The sequence below is a fragment of the Halichoerus grypus genome, chromosome 5 (genome assembly GCF_964656455.1).
Source record: "Halichoerus grypus chromosome 5, mHalGry1.hap1.1, whole genome shotgun sequence".
NCBI lineage: Eukaryota > Metazoa > Chordata > Mammalia > Carnivora > Phocidae > Halichoerus > Halichoerus grypus.
The window spans coordinates 11,520,494-11,537,008 of record NC_135716.1 but is presented as its reverse complement, the minus strand read 5'-3'; the positions used below and the strand labels follow the sequence as shown (position 1 = coordinate 11,537,008).

Sequence of the window (16,515 nt, the reverse complement as noted above, 5' to 3'; positions counted from 1 at the left end):
ACAGATGCGCCATGCTTTAAAAAGGATCAGGGGAGATTGATAAAAATAGACAAAAAAAAAAAAAAAAAAAAAAAATCGACATGGGTCAGGGATGACAGCCCATGGGATGTTTCAATATAGAGCCACTCAAATGGCTATCTTCCTATGAGGTTAAGAAAACATCCAGGAAAACTGTAAAGTCTCCAATGTAGGAATAACACTGATACTAGGAAAATATTTCCTAGGCCAGCCGCCATCATCCCGCAATGCACCTCGACGGCGGCAGCCTCATGTCCTGAGGACGCCTTCTCTCCCTTCCTGCCCCTCCCCGCCCTCTCTAATGACTGCCATGGGCCTTGAATGAAAGCCGCAGAAATGCTGTCTAACACGCTCACACATCTCAGACTCTGTAGAAAGACTTCCGACAAGTCAACAAGTCAACCATCACACCCCCAGTATATCTGGAGTAGTTTTAAGAGTGTCCCCTCCTGACTCCGGCCACACATTTCACAGACCCCGCTGCTGTTTATTCACTCAGCAAGCACGGACACAGTGCACTTGCTCCACACAGGGCTGCGAGGCCAGCTCACTCTGTGGCACCCGGGGCCGCCCCGCACGGCACATCTTGCAGCTTTCTCTCCCTCCTTCACTGTATGCCCAGGGCCCAGCCCATTTGTTAAACCGAATGCATGCAGTAGGATCAAACAAATTCCCATCCGTGGGATGCTCGCTATGTGCTAGTCACTACAGACATTATTCCGTGGTCTCTAAGCAGCGAGCCAGCAAGGTATGCGCCCAATCCTGGTTTTCACACGAAGACCCTGAAGCTCAACACCATCAGCTCAATATTAAGAAGAGCCCAGGGCAGGGAGAGGATGAGCATGTTCGCAGAAGGAGCCCCATCTCTCGGGGAGGGCCAGGGAAAGACGCTTCCTGGGGGAGGGGGAAGGGAGGCTGGCCCCACAGCGGCTCACGGCTGCCCAGGGCCCCGCAGCGTGGCTCACAGATGGATGTGCCTCAGACGGCGTGGTGCTCTCCCGCACTGCTCTGGGTTCTCACCTAAGTGGGGGGGGGGGGGTGGCACCTGGTTCGCACTCTCCGTGACACGAGCACCCACGAGTGAGCACTGCCCGGGGCCGTCGGCCGGCCAGCACCGTGCTGACACTGTGTAGACCGCCTGCTGGTGGCTCAGACCGAGGTTTGCAGCCTGCCGGAAGCAGGAATCCACAATACAGTCTGAAGCGCAGCCTCAAGTCACACGGGTATTCGCCCGATATTCACAGGTGCTGCTTCATGCCAGATTCTACGGTCCCGACTCCGCCAAGAGACGGGAGGAAACTGTTACTGACATGTCAGCGGTTCGGGTTTCAAGGCTTGAGAAGTTAGTTCTTTTAGGTAAGTCAAGTAAGCTTCCTGAGGCCAGATTTATCCCTCATTTCTCATTCGTTCACCTAACAAATGCTTTCCTTGAGCACACGATGCCTGCATCACACCAGCTCCCTTCAGAGCACCTGCTCATTTATGAGACTGGGGGGACATCACCGTGGCACCTTTTCTCCCCAAAGGAGCCGTTTTTAGAGCGAGGAGCTACGGTGGGTGCAGTGTCAGCAGCGGGCCCTCCCGGGGCGCCGACTCTGTGCCAGGCGCTCGGCTAGATGCTCCCTCTACGCCTCATTCACCTGTATAACATCCCGTGTCAGGCCGGTCTGTGTCGCTGTTAAAGATGTGCAACCGTACGAGAGGAGAAAACCGCAGCTCTCCAGCTTAACGTCACTTGCCAACAGAGTTAAATCAAACCAGCCAACCACAGCACGCAGCGTCTGCCTCCAGCCCCTGCTCTGGGGGACGGGTCGCACGGCACCATGCTGCTGCCCGTGTTCCTCCGTGTTCTAGAGACGTCTGTGGCCACAGCCCGACAGTCCCAAGGGTGCCTCTCCCAGGACTTCAGGGCTCTGCCTGTTACAAAATGCTTTCTCCACATACTGTCTTACTGGATTCTGAGGACAAGACCATGAGGAAGGCAAGACAGTGATCAAGCACCTTCCTCAACGTGGGAGAAGAATAAACCAGAAGGTCTGGTTTGGCGAGTCTTAAGGGCCATTTTTACTTTCCACCCTCTAACAGCCACTGTGTGGCCCGAGATCAGTTCCTCACCCTTTCCCAGGCTCAGTTTCCTCAGCTGTACAATGGGCAGCAGATCACCTTTCAGCATCCTTCCAGCTCTCTAAAATCCAGGTTCTAGGACATTAATTTTTTGCTCAAAGATGAAAAACAAACCAGTTTTGGCAAGCTTGAAGAATTTCAAGTCTTAACAAACATACATAAAGTGCGGGGCGGGGGGCAGGTGCTGATCATGAGGGAGAAACGTCTGCATACTTAAATTAATCTTACAGCTTTCACTGACTCTCACCGGACTTCACATCTGAAGAGGTTAGGCAGCAAAATGTGTCTAAGGCTCAAGGGTGGTGAGTTTGGGGTGCTGAACTGCCAAGTCTCCCCACTCCGACTGGAGCCCTGCTCAAGCACAAGGGGGCTTTGCTTGACGGCAACTTAGGTCAAACTTCCCTGCATTCTGATGAGGCAGCTGGAGATTCTTGAAAATATTCCTGTGCTGACTCAGAGTAATTCCGTCCTCTTTTCCCCTTTGTACTCCTCTTATTAGGGGGGACTTTATCCTGAGTGTCTGCTATCCTAGGATGCCTCGCCGGAAGCTGCCATCCATCCAAGCCCTAAATTCAGTGTGGAAATGACCACTGTTGCAAGCAGAGACCTCGACATCACTTCCACAGAAAATGAGCAAATCAAACGACAGATTCAAGACGTCCTTGTTTTCATGCAAATGGTTCTACTGGTTCAACAGAATGAAATGGAAAACACATAAGGGCCACAAAACAGAGGAGAATTATCTCCGCACAGAGTGTCAGCTGATTTTCAACAATGTCTTCTAAGATCTCCATTCTAAGCATTACCACTTTTCCAAATATAAGGGCACGCGAGCCAGGCTAGCTGCAGGGCACAGGTCCCTCCTCAAGCCACTTAGAAAGTCAAGGGGAGCTTGTGCTGCCTCGTCTCTCTACATCTGATGTCCCCCTATGAGCAGCCTGGAAGAGCCCTTGGGTTCTAGTAGAGACGAATTTCTATTCTCAGTGTCAGGATTTTGGGGGGTGGGCCTCGGGGGAAGTAGCTTGTCCAGGGCTGATCACAGTTGCTGCCATGGGCCAGTCGCTGAGCACTTAGCAGCTGGATCACTTAATACATTTGGTCTTTGTTTTCTGGGCCTCTGGTAAAGCGCTAGTTGGAATTTATTCAAGGCAGGAGACAGATGCTTGGCATCAAGTCAGACAGAATATTTTATGGGTTTCTGTGGTCCCTTGAGATAAAATTACAGAAAGGGGTGGAGGGAGGTGAGGCAGCCTCTTGGTCCCCAGGACACTGGTGTCCTTCTCTCTTGTAGACCTTCTCCAAGATTCTCAATTACCTGGAGGTTCTCTGAACAGGTACAGGCCCACCCTGTCTAGACAGGTCATCACTATTATGTTGGTAACCACAATCACGGGATATGAACCCTTCCAGAGTTTTCTTCGATTATTTTATCTGGTCTAAAGGTTCTTTGTGGTCCTCTCTGGGGTACAGAAAGGGAAATCTCTGGTCTTATCCGACTGCTACCCTGATAGGGAAACAGGATTATGCAGAGGTGGGGCAAGGCAGTACTCTTACCGCGCCGCACGCATCTGCAACTTGAGCGGTTCGTGTTTGCGTAAGAATCTGAAACCTTATTTATGTACATTCTAGCATACTGTATGGAAGGGTAAGAGAAACACCGGCGGGTCAAACCACTGGCTCACGTGTTGTCACTCTTCCGTTACGGTCGCTAGTTATCTTTGATGAGCACTGTTTAGGCCAAAACCTTATTTTAACATTTCTCCACTACTTTATGATCTATGAGGCCATTTGGGGTCTCTCTAAGAACACAGCTCCCATTTATAACACTATTTCAATGGAGAATAAGCTCTGAAAAAACACTGTTCTGAATAAAGCTCACAATTCTCAGAAAATAGCCCCAGTGTGATTCAAATAGGCATGGCATTGTGTACGGAGGGGCCCTCGGAACCTGTGTGAGCACGGGCTGAGCACACAGGGAGAAGCCTGCACTTGCCTTCGCTGGCTGAGAGACCAGACCCCAAGCTTCCCCCTGGCTCGGGTGACTCTTGAATGTTGCCATTTCTGCGTCTCAACTCGTCCCCGTAGAGGCGGGAACAGGCGGACTTTCAGAGCGGGGCACTCTCCGTGGATGTGGGCTACGGGACAAGCACTTTGTTGCCACAGACCAGGGCGGTGGGCCATCAGCCCCCGGCCAGCCCGGCGGAGGCACTGGACAACGCACTCACAGTGCCCCTCTTCTGGCTAAGATTCTTCCCAGGTAATGTCTCATGGAAAAACAATCCTCATCAGGAAGGCCAGGGGAGTGGGCTCAGGTCATACAGGCCCTGGGTTAGAATCACAGAGATCCAGAAACGTGAGGCCAATCACTCAACATCTCTGAACCAGTCCCCTTGTCTGCATGATGCCAGCAACTGCAGGACCCACCTCATTTTGTGAGCATAAAATGAGAAGTGCTGGGCTTAGGGCCTGTCACGAATAACTACTATCTACTGCTATCTACTGCTATTACTACCAACATCTCCAGAAGACAGAAAGCTTAGTGTAGAAAAGAGTAACTTTTTGAAGAAGAACTACAATTCCACACCACCTCATACAAGAAACAACAAAGGTTTGGCACCAGGTGGACCTTGGACTGAATCTCAACTCTACCACTTACGGGCTGTGTGACCTTGGGCAAGTCACTCTACCTCCATAAGCCTTAGTTTCCTCATCTGTAAAATGGGCACAAAAGCACATAACCTCACAGGACTGTTGTGAGGTGAGCACAACGTAACACATGAGGAGTGTCCACAACAGCATCTTACTGTTGGTGTTTAGCCAAATGGCAAGGCCCCTGTTTCAAGCTGTCCTTGACATCACATTCCATACTCTGCCACTCAGACACCCCTTGTGGTTTTTACCTCAAAGCTGCGTAGACCGCCAGCTTTGAGGACGGAGTCGCAGAGCCCTTCTCAAAGTCCGTACCTTTCCCGGCGTTTCTAGGAGGCAGAGGAGGCGCCTCTGTGGTTGGTGACGTGGGCGAATCTGTGCTTGTGGAGACGAAGATCTGGTTGGTGAAGGCCCCATAAGAGAGCCGCTGTTTGTCCCTCGGAGTGCTGAATCCCGGCAGCGACAGCTTGTCTTGGGGCGAGATACTGGAGGAGTGGCAGAAGCTCTGGGGCCTCGGGGAGCGCTCTTTCTTGATGGGGCTTGGCTGCGGATGACATAACAGTGCAGTGGGTGAGGCATTCACCGAGGGCTACACTTCGGCTCCAGCGGGAAGCGGGGCTCCTGTGGCTCTCTACGTGCTCTGAGGTCAGCCATGACCCAGCCCAAGAAGAGGCTCCTGATCCTCGCTGGGTTCACCACTATCAGGGTCACATTAGGGAGGTGCTGGTTAGCAGTCAGAAGTATTCAGAAGCCTAAGGGCACGGTCAACGGTAACTTTCAACTGAACAGATACCTGCCCTCTGCAGGACCCTCGTACTAGCACTGAACTGTTTTCTACCCTCGTGTGATCTCTACAGTGTGTTCCTTCCCTGATCAACCCTCTCCCATCAGAGTTCTCAGTCCTCGCCACCCTTCTCATTTTACATCCCCTTAGAAAGTAGCCTCCACGTTGTGGCCCTGACGATCCATACCTGTGGCTCCAAACCTGACCTTTCAGATCCAAAACTGTCTTCAATGGCCTCTAAGGTGTCCCTCGTGTTTGCGCTCCTGGTGACAGCGGTGGCATCCATGTAACTCCCCAAGGTGGAAGGCTCAAGGTCACCCAGAGCCACCAGGCCCCGTGTGGATAGCTGGGATCTCTGCCGGGTGCAGGCACCCACCAGCCCCCACGGAAAGCCCTTGGTTGCAGCTGCTTTCAGCCCCAGCACATTTCCCACACTGCGGCCAGAGCTGGTGGGGGAAACCTGCTCTGACAATTAATCTCTGTTGGCTTCTGCCTGCTTGGAGAAAGCCCAAAGGCCAAATTTGGCCCATAATGTGCTTCCCGATCTGGGTTGCCTGACTCTGCTGCAGGGCGGCCTCCTGCCTCTCCCACCCACCCATTTGCAGGCACCTCACACACTGTGCTTCTAACCACTCCTCAGACTTCCAGCTCTATCAGGAACCCTTGGCCTTTGCACATGCTGTTCTCCCTCCCTGGAGGGATGCGTTCCTCCCCACTTTTTGCCTGGCAAGCTCCTCCCTACCCTCAGAAACGCAACTCCAACCGTACTTCCTTGGTAAGGTCTTCACCATTTTCCAAAGCTGAGACAATTTTTCTGTCCTCTGAACATGTCTCAGGGATTCCCCTAAGCTCTTATTATAATGGTTATCCATTGTAATTTATCTCTTCTCAAAGTGGGGAATGTCTTTAGGACACCTTGTAGGACTATTCCTTACATGCTGCCGAGGAGAGGAAATGCTCAATACATATCCGGTGTGGGGCGCCTCAGTGGGGAAGTCCGCTGGGTGTCCAACTACTCTTGGTTTTGGCTTAGGTTATGATCTCAGGGCCCTGGGGTCCAGCCCTGCATTGGGCTCCATGCTTAACGGGGAGTCTGCTTGAGAGTCTCTCTTCCTCTCTTCTGTCCCTCCCTACTGCCTCTCCAAAATAAATAAATCTTTAAAAAAAAAAAAACCCACACATACCTGATGAAAACTGCATGAATGAACTTTCAGAGTTAGTCATGAACTAGGAAAGTCAGACAAAACTAGGTTTAATCCCGAGACTGTCTTTACTAGCTCTGAGACTTCAGGTTGCAAAATCTGTGTGTGTCAGTTTTCTCTTCTGTACAATGGGGCAGTAACAACGCCACAGTGGGCTTTTGGTAAAGATAATCTGAGGTAGCACAGGCAGCTTGCTTCTAACTGCCTAGTCCATACTTAATTCTCAATACCTCACAACTTTTTATTTACTAAGTAGCTATTCTGATGGCTAATTTTATGTGTTCACTTGGCTGGGCTGTGGTGCCCAGGTGTTTGGTCAAATACCAGTCTAGATAGATGCTGTGAAGGGTTAGATTTTGAGTAAAAGGGATTACCCCCCATCATGTAGGCTTCATCCAATTAGTTGAAGCGCTTTTGCAAAGAGACTCAGCACCTCCAGACTCAAGACCACACCATCAATTCCTGCTGGAATCTCCAGCCTGCCGGCCTGCCCGGCACCCTGGGGACTCACTGGCCCCCACAATCATGTGAGCCAGTTCCTAAAAATACATTCCGATCTCTCTCCCTCTGTCTTCAACCACATCCTACGGGGTCTGGTTTTCCAGAGAACCCTAATATAGCTGTGGTCCCCAACAAGGATCAAAGACTGAGCAAGGAAACTGGCCCCAGGTCACAAGAGCAGACACAGTCTGATGAAGAATGATCTCGCCTACAGAGTGCAGGCAACCTGGCAGCGGCATCAGGAACTCGGAGGCGCTATTTGCACTCACTTTGTCATCCAGGTCGTCATCACTCTCGTCCATCTCCTCCTGTCGCAGGTTCCATTCATATTCCACGTGGACGTGTGGGTTGAACTTCCCAGATTTAGCCTGGGAAAGCTGAAAGGAACAGCAGGTATAACCGCGTTCATCTAAGTGTTAAACATCACACTATTACGTAACCACTGAGCAAATCCCACCTCAGTCCTGGTTTCAAATGAATCACCAGCAGCTGCTTGTAGGGCAGAACTCTGATTACACAGGGCTGGGCTGCTGTGGGACCGGCTTCAGAGGAGGTGCCCAGAATTACAGGCAAGAGCCTTTCTTATTTTGGTAACATGACTTCTCTCGCAAATTAAAAGCTTTCTTAAATATTATTAAAAATGAACCTCAAAAGTGCAAAGTCCTGGCTGGAAGGCAAAATCAGAGTCAGTGAAGCACGAGACGTAAGCTTTTCAAGCCAGACAGTCCCAGTTCGATCCGTGGCCCACTTTTCTTCTCCATAAGATGGGGGCAGGGAGTACTATAGCTTCTTCACAGGATTCTCATGAGAACAGAAACCGACAACTGCTGGCCTGCAGCCGGTGCCGGGCAGAAACTCAAGGGGATGGGACTTACCTTTCCTGTCTCATTCTTCCCCGTGGGTAAGAGAACCATGCCAGGCTAAGGCTCAGAGTGATACTCAAGAACCAATGGGATCAAAAGGATGGGGCTGGTGGGGGAAGCCATGCATTTAACGTTTCGACAATCATTATACTCTGAACTCTACTTGCCCAATTTTTGGAATTGGCTTCCAAATAATTCTTCTTCACTACTGAGCTGCAGAGAAAGCCTAAGGGTCTGGCATATAAGAAGCACGACCTTAATGCACAAGCCTGTCACATGCCTTTTAGCTCCTATGTCATAACTGTACCGAAAAGACACAGGAATGACAAATCTATCATTCTACCACTTTCTCAAACGCAGCCCTAGTGCTTGTCTGAATTTCTTTTGCCAATGTTCAGAAAGACGAATGTTTCCTTTACCCCAATTCCAGTTTCTGAGAATGACATTTTAAGGCGGTTGGTGCCTAATGGATGGCCCTCCTCCATTCTGCTTACCAGATCTTCACACTGGGTAGCTTTCAGTCTCTTTGCTATGTCCAGGGCAGTCTCCCCAGCCTGGTTCACTAAAACAGGGAAAAGAAATCTAAGGTATATCTTGAAAAGGCTACGGACAATAATCAAATTACAACGTAATACGCGAGTCTTGGTTTTAGCCAACCGGATGCCGACTCCCGTTACTAAGACACTTGGTCACACCCTTACCGACACCCACGGTGGGTTTGCTCCTGAGAAGCAGCTTCAAACACTCGGGTTTACCGTACATACTGCAGTAGTGTAGGGCCGTGTTGCCCAGGGCCGTCTGCTTGTCCAGGTTCCCACTGAAAAATTAAAATATTATCAGAAAAAAGTACAACTTAAAATAGAACTTAATTAGGACATAAATAATATAATTTAAAGCTACAGATTAACCACTTATTTCTGTGCAAACAACGGAGTCAAACTTGAGACCTACTTATGAGCAGGGCAAACGAGGATGCGGCTAACATTACACCTACACTGGTAAGTCACCTAATGATAGTGCCTCCTAAGGGACACTCTCAGCTTTTATGTACCTTGGTTCACTAAATCTTCACAACCACCTGATGGGGTAGGTTATGACCACCTCTGTTTTACAGATGAAAACACCGAGGCACAAAGAGGATGAAGTACGGGCTTTCAAGACTATCAAGGCACGGAAGATGAAGCAGGGATTTGAAAAAAGGCAGCTTGTCCTGGAGCCAACACTCTTAACTACTACGCTCTACTACCTCTAAGGAAGAGGTGTGGACATTTATAAAACGTGGCTTGTGTCCAGGCACCATTCTTCATATGTGGGTTCAAATCCTCTTGCTATTTTGACCACTCGTCTTTGGATGAGCTCCAGTTCCTCCTAATAATCTGTGGCTTACAGAACTACCCACTGAAGAATATAGCAAGTTCAAACTTCCTGTGTTCAATATTGTACTATTAGTATGTTCCAAATTTGAATTAGCTATTGAGTCAGCCACACACACTGTAGTTTTGTTTTTTTTTTTAAGATTTTATTTATTTGAGAGAGAGAGAGAGAGAGCGCATGAGTGGGCATGGGGAGGGGTAGAGGGAGAGGGAGAAGCAGACTGCCTGCTGAGCAGGGAGCCTGACACAGGGCTTGATCCCAGGACCCCAGGATCATGACCTGAACTGAAGGCAGATGCTTAACCGACTGAGCCACTTGGCACCCTGACACGGCAGTTTTATAATGAACTTATGAACAATGAAAATTCACAGATCCTGTTGACCTGTGCTATTAAGTCTTCCCTCTTTCAATTTTTCCTAATTCAGCAGGTTTTGACAGAGACAGGATTTTACATTCTTTCTAGGCCAAGGGTTGGCAAACTATAGCCCATAGGCCATGTCTGGCCCTCCATTTGTTTTTATAAATAAAGCTTTATTGGAACATGGCCATGCTCACTCATTTACATATGGTCTATGGCTGCTTTCACACTACAATGGTAGAGTTGACTAGTCGCGACAGAGACCTCATGGCCTGCAAAGCCTAAAATAGTACCTGGCTCTCTATAGAAAGCTTGTCGATTCCTCATCTGGGTCCCTGAGAAGACTGGTTCGTGTTAACTTATAAGGCGAATTTAGAGAAAATGAAAACCATACCAGTTTTGTACAAGGAAGTCAACCAAATGGAGAGATGTCTGGTCTGCAGTTCGGACTGCAAGATGCAGGGCTGTCTCCCCAAGCTCCTGAAAAGGACAGGATGAGTATAAGTAGGGTAATCGCATGTCCTACTTTGCCTAAGGCAGCTTTATTCACATCAGTTACCTGGAAGCAATTATTAATAGTACTCCTTTCACTCTCAAATTGTCCTGATTTAGACATGGTCACTCAATGTATTAGAATCTCATTATCTTTTAAACTCATTTTCCACATTCCTTTTTTATCCTATGATTTTAGTGGAGCCTTACCTGTCCGGATTCCAGCAGTGGTTCCATCAGCTCCACTCCCTCTGCATAGACTTGAATTAGTGCAAGTAAATCCCTGGATTTGATGGCCTCGAGCAATTCATTCAGTTTAGCTGATGAAGATGAACAGGCCTTCCTTGAAAACCTATGATCTACATACTTCGCAGTGATATATTCTTTCCGTACAGTCCTAAAACAGGACAAATCAATATAAGCAAAGACTTTTTTTTTCCTACAAGCTAAGAAAAATCTACAATTTCCTGAAGAATAGTTTTCTTTAAGTGAAAATATATTCTCCTAGACTCCTTTCAGGATTTAAACAAACCAGGTTTTAGACCAAGTTATCTCATCACAGACAGGATGCAGAAACTGATACATATTCACTAGTGTATGTGTGCAAGCAGTACATGGGTACAGAATTAACGGGCACACAGACCACAGCAGATTTTTTTTCCACCTTGAGCAATAACTTGAGAAATCTGCTATGTACTACTTCAAATTCAGATACTCGTAAATATACAAAGAAATTAAGAAATTTTAAAAGAACAATTCTGAAAGACCTATGAAGTTTCCAGAGCTTCACTGAAAAAATTTTAGTCATCTGGCACAACTCCCTATTTTAACAGGTAAGGGATCTGTGTTGCTCCCACAGGCCAAGCACTGAGCTCCAGAATAAAGGGGAGTTGTCTTTCCTGCAGATTCAGTTGGGAGCAGGAGACTGTCATGGGTAATACTCCCACAGTCTGAGTGGGTGTGTGCATTTCTCTTCTTGAGGACTCACCCCTTCTCCACTTCCAGTTCTGTCCCAAGCTCCGGGACTGAGCCCACCTCCCAGCTGCAGGTGTGAGTATCTGACCTAAGTGGCCTGATGGTTACTTTCGCCACCTTTGGCAAAAGGCTGAGACAGAAGTCCACTCAGAGGAAAGGAAAGAAGAGTTGGGTGAGTGAGCTAGGGTCCAGATGATACTGTCGGACATCCTGGAGCCAGCCATACCTGAACTTGTCCCATGATTTTCCCAGTTACATAAGCCACTTAATAAAAAAGGAGTAAATGGATCGGTTCAAATCCTAGTTCTTACAGCACACCAGCTGCAGGACCTTGGGCAAACTACTTCATTTTCATGAGCTTTAGCTTTTTCCTCTGAAAATGGGGAGAATAACTCATCGGTGTATTTTGAATTAAAGAATGTATAGCACCTACAAGGTGCTTTCTTTCTGAGAAAGCTCTAAGTCATAGGACATAAGATCTCTCGCTCAGAAAAAGCTCTTCATGTGCGCAGGCTGCTGCTGTCCGCCACGCGCCCCCAATCCCACAGCCAGGCCTCACTGTTTAAAACCGAGCTGATGCCACTTCCTTTCATTCTGGGTCAGCAGTGCAGGGGGGAAGCTGGCTGATGGTAGCACACCGCCTTTGGTGACTTGCAGATTCTGCTCAGCGACCAAGATCTTACTTTCATGGGTGTCCTTTACACTTAGGTCAAAGTCCTTTTAAGATGGCCATGGCCTGATGAGCTGGAGGGCTTCCAGAAACCTGAGAAATTGGCCTAAGCCTGGCTTCTGGTCTCCCACTGCATGTGACTTTATAAAGTTTGAAAGGCAGCTACTGTGTGATGGATGGAGTATCAGATTTAAAAATGAAATGGCTGATTCAATTCCGGTATCAAATGCTATCCAGGTGACCCTGGGTAAAGCTATGCCTATTTCCTCATCTGTAAAATATTAGTAATCATACCAGCCTTACTGCCTTTCAGGGAAGCAAGAGTAGGTATGGAACAAAGAATGACACACGGCTATGGGTTCATACATAAGCTTCCTTTCTAGTATCATCCAAGATGGCAGAGCAAGGATCAACGGTGGGAAGCTACGGGAGGTAAATCTGAGACGACGGTCTCCATGGAGGCTTCCTGGCGCTGGAGCGTGCAGATGCTGCACGATAATTGCAGAAACAATGCTGAGGGCACTCCGCTATCACATGGGGAGATGCCCCAGGCCACTCTGAAGAGCACCTCCAACCTTGGGTCTCTACTTCCGTGGCTGTAGGATGTTCCTGAGCTCTCCACAGGCATGATGTTTCACTCTTTCTGGGCACTCAGCCGCAGTCCCTGGCAGTAAAGGCTTCCTGACACGGGGTGACAGGGAGGGTGGGAAACAGACTTGTCTGAAAGTTGACACCACAGCTCTACCAATGGTTCGCCCCGTATCCCCACCAAACCTGGTCCTTCCCACTCACCCCGGTGCAGGTAATGGTACTGCCGATTTACCTAGACGCTCAGGCCCAAACCTTGGGCATCATCTTGACAATTTAGTTAAATGTCCTGTGTTTGAAGTGATTAGTAAATCCTGTTGGCTCTCCCTTCAAAACATCCTGAGAATTCAACTACTTTCCAGCACCTTCACTGCTACCATCTTAGTCCACACCATCTCTGTTTCTCAGTGGACCTGGTGTAAGTTTCTCCTCGGTCTCTGTTTCCACCCACTCCTCCCATCTGTCCTTCACCCACGAGCCGCAGCTGGCTTCCTTAACCTCGGCCCTTGTGACACTGTGGCTGGATGATTCTTTGTCACGGTCACCGTCCTACACATTGTAGGGTGGTTAGCAGCATTCTGGTCACTCCCTCTGTTTAAAGTCTTCTACTCACACAGAGAATAAAATCCCCAAACATCCCATGACCTCTAAGGCTCTCGCTGAGCTGGTCCCTGGTCCCATCTCCATTTTGCCCGGCCTCTGCTACCACTGTTCGAGCTTACCTCTGCAGCTACACCAGCCTTCTTGTTACTGTGTGCACGTGCCCAGCCCGCCCCGCCTCTGGGCATCTACAACCACCGTTCCCCCTGCCAGGCCCCCTCCCCACACCCTCTACCCCACGTGTGTCCTTCGTATCCTTTAGAGCTTCATCATATGTCAAGTCCTCAGAGATACTCCCTGACCATCCCGAGGACAATGCCTTCTATGCTTCACCCCCTTATCCTGTTAGATTTTCTTCAGAGAACCCACTACCATTCTCCATGTCTTCCTCTGCACAGTCAGAATGTAGGACAGGAGCTACACTGTTCCCTACTGCGTCATCAGCACTTAATGAGTGCCAGGAACATAGAAGCTGCTTAATAAGAGTGGGTGAGTGAACTGCGTGTCACAGGGAACCTGCTTTGTCCCTCAAGGCTCCTGGCCAAATAAGAGGATGGTGATGAAGACTGCGGTCGCGGTGGTGGGGACAGTAATGGTGAATCCTTATGTGGTGCTCACTGTAGGTTGGGTGCCGCTCGAAGCTCCTTTTACTTAACCCCTTCTGTCCTCACCATACCCTAGGAGGTTGGCACAGACAGGTGGGGTCACTTGCCCCAGATCACAGTTCAGAATTGGCAGAGCCAGGATCTAAGCTCCAGTAGTCTGGAACCTTAATCACTCCATTAGAGGTTCTGGAGAATCACAAGCATTTTGAAGGGAAGATCTGACAGAGGCCAGACGACCATCCGAGGTCAGAGAGCAGATGGGCAAGAGTGGGCCGCCTCCCATGTGAGCAACCGGAAATACAAATCCATACTGTCATGAAGTTTATCCTAAAGTGATGCCTCCGAGGTGTGGGCCACATAAATATTTAAAACTGCTGGTGGGGGCAAGACTGCACTGCGTATCTGAGCGCTTACTGCTACCTAGTCTGTGGCGTAACTTCAGATTGTGTTTGTGTGTGGCTGTTTTGTGATCAAATTCACTTCTAAAAAGCCTTACTTCTCAGTGTAATTTGTGCTCATGAGTGTGAAAAGAATCCAAGCTGTTTCTGTGCTCGGACGGAGCTTGAACACTGTTGTTAAGCCCGATGCCCCAAGATTAGGTTAGGATATTAAATATGCGCCCAACCTCCCTGACTTTTCTTCGGTGACCCTTTCACAGCTATGAATAAGGAACGGACTGTCTAACCTCTTGGTTAACAGCCAGCTTCCTCTCCAAACGGCAGGTATCATGAGGACAGGGTTTACATCTAGTTCATGTTTTGCCCTTTCCCCAGCACCTGATCTACTATGAAGCATGCAGTGAGCAGACAGCACACATTTGCTGAATTCAAGAAAGACCACTGCCAAGAGGCCTGCTGGGAGATGGTATCTCATGATTTCAGAGTAAAAACACCACATTTGTTGAATGTGCCCTGTAACAGTTTCAGTGCTCAGCAGATTTGGTGCCGGAGGAACCATCGAGAAGGGCTTGGTGGACATTCGGGTGGGCGTCTGTGTCCCAGAGGCTCCCTTGCTCAGTCAAGCTGGAATTAATAGGAGCTGCCATCCTATTCATGCACAGTACTTAAAAATTTTAAGCGTAAATTCAGTGTGAAAAAATTTTTGATAGGTTTAAGGATTCACATGACTCCAAAATAAAAATGATACCGAAAACTGTTTACTGAGGAGGTCTCATGCCCGCAACCACCCCAGAGTAAGCACTTTTCTTAGATTCCTGTGTATCTGCCCGTGTTCCTTCACGCAAACACAAATAAATATATACATTTATGTGTTCCTGACCACCCCTCCCTAACCTGAAGGCAGGGGATTCGGTGCAGTGCTCCATAGCTCGCTTTTTTACCTGGTGGTAATTCCTAATGGAGATTGTCCCAAGTCGGGATGTAAGCAGCTTCCTTCTTCTTTTTACATCTGGGTAGCGTTCTGCTGTGTGGCTGTACCCCATAAACTATTTAATCAGAGGCCTACAGACGTTTGTTTTGTTCCTCATCTTTTCCTTTTACAGATCAGGAGTCAATTTCCGAAAGTGGCTCAGCAAAGTCAGAAAGAACTACATCGAGGACCATGATAGATATTGCTACTCCGCTCCTCCCGGGCAAGGCACCATTGGCATGCCCCCCAGCCACGCCTGAGACACAGCGTTTCCCCACAGCCTCACCGGTAAGCGTCTGGACTTTTGCCCATCCAATCGGAGCGGGCCATCACTTTTGTCTGTGTCCTGCTTATCACAACATGCCATGATTTAGAGCTAACCACCCTTATGAAGACGTACCCTCCACGGAGCAGCCGCAACTACCTAGGGGACCGGGTCAGTGAACATAATTTGTGCACTCCAGAAATACATTCCAAAATACTTTTCTTTGCTCTGGGTTTTCCTCCTACTGGGGTCTCCTCTGGGGGAAAAATACTATAACCATTAAGACATTGTTTGTGAGGGCAGAAAAACAATTATAGAATGATAAAGAATTCAGTATATTATAAGTACTTACATATCACTTGAAGGGGTGGGTTTTGTCGAGGGGCTGGGTAAATTTGCTTCCATAATATCATTAAAACTATTGTTTCCTACATTCTTGGCCAGCTGTAACATAAACAAAACACAATACAGCCACTCTTTACTATGAGTTTAAAGGTTTCCTATTATTTGCGTTTGAGATTTCTGAATATGTATCTTCCCCTCATTTGACTCAGGATACAAACCATCCGTCCATCCGGTCAACAAATATTTACTGAGCACCTACTATGTGCCAGGCACGGAACTTTAGGGTGCTGGGTATAAAGAGAGGGGTAAACCACACTCCTTCCTGTAGGAGCCAACAGACTAGCAGGGCGATTGATAAGAAAACCAATGATTTTTACAAATACAATGTGATAAATGCTAGAATAGAAGAGGATATGCCCTCCCCCAACCAACATATACTCTTGAGATTAGACAGCAGGTTAAGGTTACACACATGAATCCAGGTTAAATGCTTAATGGCAGCACCTGTTTTTCAATCTCTATCATACCTCGTTTTTAGACTGAGCAGATTTACTGGACAGAGAAGGAGGTGGGATTCCTTTATATTTGGGATACATGTAAAAATGCTGCAGGAAGCATTCTGCTTCTGGGTTCAAGACCCTCCCAGGAAAATCTGTCCTGAAGGGCCTCTGGTCGTTCAGATAATCTGGGGAGCAATGCAAGGCTTAAGAAGCATTCATGCTATCAGGTCTCTG

The 16,515-nt window shown here is 48.3% G+C and overlaps 1 protein-coding gene across 7 annotated transcripts in view; it reads right to left on the bottom strand.

Moving 5' to 3' along the window:
• ASAP1 (ArfGAP with SH3 domain, ankyrin repeat and PH domain 1) overlaps positions 1–16,515 on the bottom strand; it is a 353,659-nt gene that overhangs the window by 37,507 nt on the left and 299,637 nt on the right. For all 7 annotated transcript variants that reach the window (XR_013447676.1, XR_013447675.1, XM_078072001.1 and 4 more), the window contains exons 18-24: positions 15,789–15,880; positions 10,576–10,762; positions 10,268–10,353; positions 8,843–8,958; positions 8,636–8,703; positions 7,548–7,655; positions 5,107–5,335 (exon numbers count right to left, since the gene is read on the bottom strand). Coding sequence is in view for 5 of the 7 variants with exons in the window: in XM_078072001.1 (XP_077928127.1) it covers positions 5,107–5,335; positions 7,548–7,655; positions 8,636–8,703; positions 8,843–8,958; positions 10,268–10,353; positions 10,576–10,762; positions 15,789–15,880 (886 nt within the window). In the remaining 2 variants the exon portion in view is untranslated. The remainder of the gene's footprint in view (positions 1–5,106; positions 5,336–7,547; positions 7,656–8,635; positions 8,704–8,842; positions 8,959–10,267; positions 10,354–10,575; positions 10,763–15,788; positions 15,881–16,515) is intronic.